The sequence below is a fragment of the Anneissia japonica genome, unplaced genomic scaffold (genome assembly GCF_011630105.1).
Source record: "Anneissia japonica isolate Jap-2015-1 unplaced genomic scaffold, ASM1163010v1 scaffold14072_len149563_cov130, whole genome shotgun sequence".
Lineage (NCBI taxonomy): Eukaryota > Metazoa > Echinodermata > Crinoidea > Comatulida > Comatulidae > Anneissia > Anneissia japonica.
The window spans coordinates 31,532-38,512 of NW_022742657.1; the positions used below are offsets into that span (position 1 = coordinate 31,532).

A 6,981-nucleotide genomic window follows, 5' to 3' on the forward strand; every position below is an offset into this window, starting at 1 on the left:
TTCTCTTGGAGAATTTACCTTACCATCCTCATCACCTGCTTCAACAAGGACTTTTATGAACCTTCCCTCATTATTAAATAATTGTAATCTACTGTTCATGTACTCCAATACAAGAAGGTGTCCTTGGTTAGAAAGAGTAACATCAGTGACATTTCTCATTTGACCTTCTTTTCTACCTTGTGACCCTATTGTTTTGATGGTCTTGCCATTATTTATGTCAAACATGTACACACAGCTATTGTACCCACCTTCTGCTGCATACAAAACATTTGATGTCTCATCCACATGAATGCTCCGTGGTGTATTCTTTGCTCCCTCACTAATTGTTTTAATCAGCTGACCATTCATATTGCATATTCTGATAGGTGTATTATTGAAATCACTGAATGCTATGTTACCATTCTTCATTTTGTACATTCTGTCAACTTTCACACCTTTTGGTAGTGTAACCTTACCAATATATTCTCCTGATTGCTTGTACTTGAGCATTTCATTTGTCCAACATGAAACCAGTAAGGAGTCATCTTCACACTTAACTACATCTATAATACTTGTTGCATTTATTTGAATAGTATTTACTAATCTTCCCTCTTCTACTTTGATTGTCATTGGTGATTGGTTAACTGGTTCATCATCAGCACTCACATCTAGTTTACAAACTCCTAGACTTGTGCATTTTTCTGTCACAAAATAATCTCCATTTTCATCTTCCTGAATTTGAGAGATTTTGGTTTCCCCTGCAGGATGTGTCCATGTTGCCTTCAGTTGATTTGCATACATTTCATGTTCATCTGTTTTGATTATTTTGACAATAATTGTCTGATTTTTGATCACAGATTCCTCTCCTTTTAATGTTAAACAGTCTGCTGCCCTGAAATCTTTTACAGTCCCTATAGCACATTGTCTCAATGAAGCCATCTGCTGTTTGTTTATGGAGTAGTACATTTCTCCATTATCATCTGGCTCTGTTTTTGGTAATTCATTTATTCTGTCTTTGAGTGCTGTAATTACTGATTCACTTGACTGCATTGCAGTGCCTTCATCACTCTTTAATAATTGATTAAGAGAAGACAGTTTTGTTTTTATATCGGATAATATTGCTTTAAATTCATCCATTTGTACATCATTTACCTTCTTTTTTCTTTTGTAGATTGTCTCTACTTCATTTTTCATTTTGTCTCTATTCTCTTTTACTTTTTTGAATATTTCTTCTACATGATTGTCTATATCTATTAAACATGTGTCTTTATTTTGATGTAATTTTGTAGCATTGTGGATAACAGCTTTGAGACCGCCTTCTAATTTGTTTATGAAGTGTTGGGCAGATTTTTCCAAGGTGGCTGAAGTTTTTTTAAATGTTTGGAATGCATCTGAAATTTTGATTGGTTTGTGTTTTCCTTCCCATTCCTTGTGGTCCATAATTGTACAGTTCACACAGATTGGAGTTTTACAATCTGTGCAGTAGAACTCCAAAGGTTTACTGTGATGTGAACACAGAGGTGGATGTAACAAAGTTATCTGAGTGGGGCTCATTGATTGCACTTCCTCGATTAAATGTAACTTGTGATTTGCAAAGAGTCTATAATTTGTATGATGATCACTACAAGTAGAGCACAAGTACTGTTTGCAATCCTGGCAGTAGTATTTTACCTGTCCTTCCTTTCCACAAACACATTTTATCTGATCTTTTTCTGAAATTTGTTCCATAGTTTCTAATAAATTGTTTAGAAAGGTATTTGGTGGAAGCTTCTGAAGCCCGCCCTTTGGAATGGGATATGATTTTGAGCATGTTGGACAAGTCAGTTCACCATTCACCTTAACCCAGTCTTCTAGACATGCCAAACAAAAGCTATGTAGGCAGGTGAGGGATTTCGGATTCTTAAATCTGTTAAAGCAGATGGTACACTCTAACACCTTCTCATCAACATTTTCCAGAAACTGATTCAACTTGCTGGTAGCCATCTGGGAATAAAATCCTGTAAAATAAAAAATATTTTAAAGTAATAATATACTTAGGCCTAATACTGTTACAGTGAAGTAATTGCTATCCTAATTGGAATATTACTGTATTTACTATTATTTCCAAGCTGCAACCTACAAGCTTATCAAGCACTGTAGCTCCACTATATGTGTGAGCATTTCAGTATAGTTGTATCAGAGAAAGTGCCGGTGGGTTAGATCTGTATATTTGTTTTATAGATGTGAAAAAAAAATTGCTTAATTTTTTCAGTTTTTTTTATAAGAGCATAATTAGGTATTAAATTCCACACTTCTCTAATCACCTCGCTGCTCCAGTACTGTTTTACACTCTTCATCACCATCTCTAGACAATTCCTTGGATATTCCCTTAGATGCTAGTGAGAAAATCGTTTTATGAAATCAATGTTTCTCAAGGAAAGTTATTATTTATTATTATTAATATACATTATTATTTTCTTTTGTAATGTAAAAACAATTGAAAATAATAGAATGCAGTTGGATTCACACTAGAGACCTATTATCCGTATCAGGAGTTAACCATTAACACCAGAGTGGGAACGGCCAATGGATTAGCTTTAACCGTTATCAGGATCTGGATTCACTAACGGTTAGCGAGCGCTATCAGTCTGTTGCACTCATTATTAACCAATCACATGTATGCAATTCCAATTTTTAGTTTCCTACTGGCCAGTGATCCCCTATTATCTTGATAGCTGGATCAGGTATTTCCTAGTATGAACGCACGGGTTAGCACGTCTGATACTGGATCCTGCTAACTGTCAACTGGTGTGTGTGTGTGTGTGTGTGTGAGAACATAGCCCAGATAAACCTGTCCTCATATACACTATAGCCCTTATTAATGTCTCCTTAATATGTGAGTCCCATTGGAATGCGTAGGCCGTAGTGTTAAAATATATACTCTCCACCTTTAAAAGTTGTGTTCACTATATAGTGGTGTCCCCTCAGATGTGTCCCAAATTATGGTTTCTATTTTACTTGGAATTGTATTGATAATGTTTCTTTTGGAAATATTAGATTTTCAAGAAAAATAGAAAATTTATGTAAAGGGTTAGGAGGCAGTGATGGCACCAGGATTTGCTGGGAGTAAGGTGGAAATGTTTCTGATGGGAATTAAGGCGGATTTCTCCAAAGAAGTGGGTGAACTTGCATAGTATTTAGTACAGCCTTTTCTTTAAACAGGTATACATTTAGCAACAAGCATATGTGGTAAAGACAAGCCAAACCAGTTGCTCGTCACAAATCCTGTTTCAGAAATATTGGCCAAAAAATGCTGGAATGCCAAATTAAAAAAAAATCTATTTTATTGCACTAAACTAGCCTTTATGTATCCATACATCATGTGATGCTGTTATTTTCCCCATTTTCAATGTTAAATAACAACTATTTTTTTATGATGTGGTGATGATTCTACCATAAACTTTGAAGGCTGATTTCTCAAGTATTGTTGTTTAAACAGCTGTATGTTTAAACTCTTGTAACTTTATTACGAAACATTGAAATGATTTAAATTATTCTTTTACCATTTTATTGCTCTTATTTTTCTGTTTAACCTTGTGTTAATAGGTACAATAAAATGCACACTGTTATGGGACTGATAGTGAACAAAAGTTGATAATCACTTACTATGAAACAAAGCTGTCATCATCATCATCATCATCATCATCATTTTTTTGCAAATCTTATGACCATCATCATCATTATCATCATCATTTTTAACAATTCTCATGACCATCATCAATATTATCATCACCATCATTTTAAGTCACAGGGAGCCAAAAATAATTAAATACCAAAAACTATCCCAATCCAAATTTATTGTCAACTTATATCCTTTAAAGTTAGGGAGTCTTTATTTTCATCAAGTTCATTTAACAAATTAAGAGCATACTTTTTATATGGTTGTCCTTCAGAATCACAGGATTCTCCTTTGCGTTTCTGAATTACTTTCACAGCAATTTCTTTCAAAATAAAAGATAAAATGACATATATTAAATCTATAATTATTAAACAATCTAGCATATTTAATTTATACTTCACATGGTCAGTAATCAACAATATCTGTACTGTAGATATAAAATGAGAATTATGACATCAGAGTGTTTTTGAGTAAACAGTATTGTCTTCCACAGTGTGGCTATGTTCACACACACACAGCGTAAGGCTGGCGAGTTTACACCCTTTTTGTGTGAACTAGGTAGTTGTTGCACAATGCTTGCTGAATAATCAGAGTAAAATTGTTCATTTAAAGTACAATCATCAAGTTCACTTTGAACAATAGGCCTAATCATATCAAGTTCACTTCAAACAATTCACATATTTAAAAGTGTTAATGATGCACTCTAAATATTTTACTGAAGTTGAACCCGTATATTATTATTTCAAACTGAAAACATTCCTCCATAGGCCTATATTATTACTAGTTTAATGCCAGCGTTATAGCGAATGTTTGTGTGAACGGTTTGGAATTTTAATTCATGGATTAGCTTACGCTGGCGTAAGATTCACCAGTCTTACGCAGTGTGTGTGAACATACTACGTGTTAAAATATGGAGGCATAAAAATGTTCTTCAAGGTTAAATTAATAATAAAGCAGTTGAGTAGCTTAGTATAGTTTTAAATGTACTGTGGGGCAGACATTTTGTACCTGTTTTTTCATGCATTTCTTTTTGTTAATTTTAAATTGTTAATTATTTCCTTCTTTCCTACATGAACTTGGAAAACAACTTTAGTTTTTGTGTTATAATTATAATGATCAACCATACTTTATATGAACATGTATAAATCGCCGACGAGTATCCAGAGTAGTGTACGAGCTAGGTAAGAGTACCCCGAGTACTCTACGAGCTACCTACGAGTTCTTCGAGTTTACTACGAGTTATCTACTCGTGGCGATAATTTTGAACATGTTCAAAATTAGCGCCACGAGTTCAGAGCTGCTACCATCAATTATGAAGAAGGGTATCGTTCAGGATACTAGAAACTGTAAAGTGATACTATGTCTTTTACTATGCTTGCCTTTCAGTTAATTTTAATTTTTGATCATTTGGTTCTTTCTTACGCTGAAGCTTGTAGAAAAACAACCTTATAGTTTTTCTGTTATTAAAACCTTTTCTCCTTTTCTCCTTTTTAAAATATTTTTGTTCTGTTTATTAATTACTTCTGTTTATATTCTTAACTTTGTTTACAATAGGAAATGTTTTTGCAAAGTGACACTAAGTGATGACAAGGTATCCTCTTTACCATTTGTAAACATTTCTTTTGGTAAAAAGATAAACCATGGCACTCTTACTTGGCACCTTGTCCAAAGACGCTTTCTACTATTTATCCTGACAGCATTTTATTTTGGGAAAGGTTATTGGGGATTGATAGCCACCCTATGTTATAATTATTATAATAAACCATACTTCAATTCAATTCAATTCAACAAAACATTTATTTTCTTCCAAATGCACTTAGAAAAACAAAATTACAAATACAAAATACAAAAATTGGAAGAAGGCCAGGTCCCGAGAAGTTGTTTGCAAAAACAAACATCTTGTGATGGGCAGACCTGAAAAAAAATAAAAAAATAAATAATAAATAAAATAAATGAATAAATAAATAAAAAAATAAATAAATATATAAAGAAAAAAAAGAAGAGAAAGCAGCTCAAAACAAAACAGCACGACGAATTTCAACCTCAGAAAGTACTTTACATGAACATGTGTCATTACCTTCACTATGGCCATATCCAGAGTTTGAAGATGCATTTGGGATTTCTGTAAATAAAAGTTAATTAAATATAATACATTACAAATTCTGAAGGTAGACCTAATTAAAAGAAAGTGACATGGACATACTTAAATAGTGAAATTCATTATCATCACCCATTTTACTCAGAATGAAGATTCCTTTTTATGAGTGATTTTCGGCAACCATACAGATCTATAATAATCTCTGTGATGTACTGTACCATAAAAAAATAAAACTTTAACAGTCTTTTATGTGATTAAAGTAATCAAAGCAAAAAAATACTGCAGGTTTTCATTATACCCTAGCTAGATCAGTTGTTCTCAACTACTGTATATCACAATAAGGGCCAGAATTGTTCATTCTGGATTGTAAACCTCTTGCCAAGGCAAGAGGTTTACTATCCGAGCGCCGCATGTGAGAGCTATAGGATGGTTTGGGAGGGGATGTTCCCCTTTCTTAATTAGAAGCTCTTCCGATTTGATTGATTAAATTGCTACAAATATTTTTTTCGGCTTGTTCTCACGGGCTGCACAACATACACTCAAGAGCCGCCAGTTGAGAACCCCTGCCCTAAATCTATCCAAAAATGGAATTTTGCCACCTTGCACTGAAAATGCAATGGATGTTGTCAATTTCAAAACATTAATATAAATAACTTGATATAACTGCTGCCAGTTAGCTGGTGCATGATGGACTGTACTTATATAGCCACACCAGATAACAATATTAATTTGATATGAAATAACAATTAACTTTAATACCTTCTGTTAAACCTTCCACAGCATGTTGGAGTTTAAGGGAATTCAGTTTTTCAATGAAGGTGTCCATTTTTCCTTCACAAATTATTCTGTTGTGCTCCAGATCCATAATCAGACTCCATGTGTCTGCATATTCCTTTACTGGTTTATTATACAATCCACAGATCTTTTTTAAATCTTCATCAATCAGTACCATTCCAAGTTTCATAACTTTTTGTCTGTGAGGTGTGAATGTTGAGATTACTGCATCTCTAACATTTTGAAATACTGGCAGTACATCTTTGATTTCCCTTTCCAAGCCATACTGCTTTGTTATGTTTATGGTATCATATAGAAGATTTAAATGTGTTGAGTGTAGATCCCCAGAAGCAATCAACAAATTCATTAGGTCCATCACTTTAGTAGCCTTATTCAACTCGTAATTGTTTTTCAAAAGATCTCTGTACAAAACCTTCAGCATATTGATGTATCCCATCTGGTCATACCATTC

At 33.6% G+C, this 6,981-nt stretch overlaps 2 protein-coding genes across 3 annotated transcripts in view; both read right to left on the reverse strand.

The window, feature by feature from the left end:
- LOC117119201 (protein wech-like) overlaps window positions 1-2,347 on the reverse strand; it is a 32,358-nt gene extending 30,011 nt beyond the window's left edge. The window contains exons 1-2 of one of the 2 annotated variants that reach the window (XM_033264012.1): window positions 2,283-2,338; window positions 846-1,976 (exon numbers count right to left, since the gene is read on the reverse strand). In XM_033264012.1, coding sequence (XP_033119903.1) covers window positions 846-1,962 — 1,117 coding nt within the window. In that variant the 5' untranslated portion in view covers window positions 1,963-1,976; window positions 2,283-2,338. Of the gene's footprint in view, window positions 1-845 lie in introns of both variants that reach the window. The other variant, XM_033264013.1, reaches the window with a different exon arrangement.
- A 1,472-nt stretch (window positions 2,348-3,819) lies between these two features.
- Window positions 3,820-6,975, reverse strand: LOC117119200. Its single transcript, XM_033264011.1, has 3 exons — window positions 6,495-6,975; window positions 5,715-5,759; window positions 3,820-3,959 (listed from the first exon to the last, which is right to left on the reverse strand). Exons 1-3 carry the CDS (start codon window positions 6,964-6,966, stop codon window positions 3,820-3,822), a joined length of 657 nt encoding a protein of 218 aa, XP_033119902.1. The 5' UTR covers window positions 6,967-6,975.
- Between the last annotated feature and the right edge of the window lie 6 nt (window positions 6,976-6,981).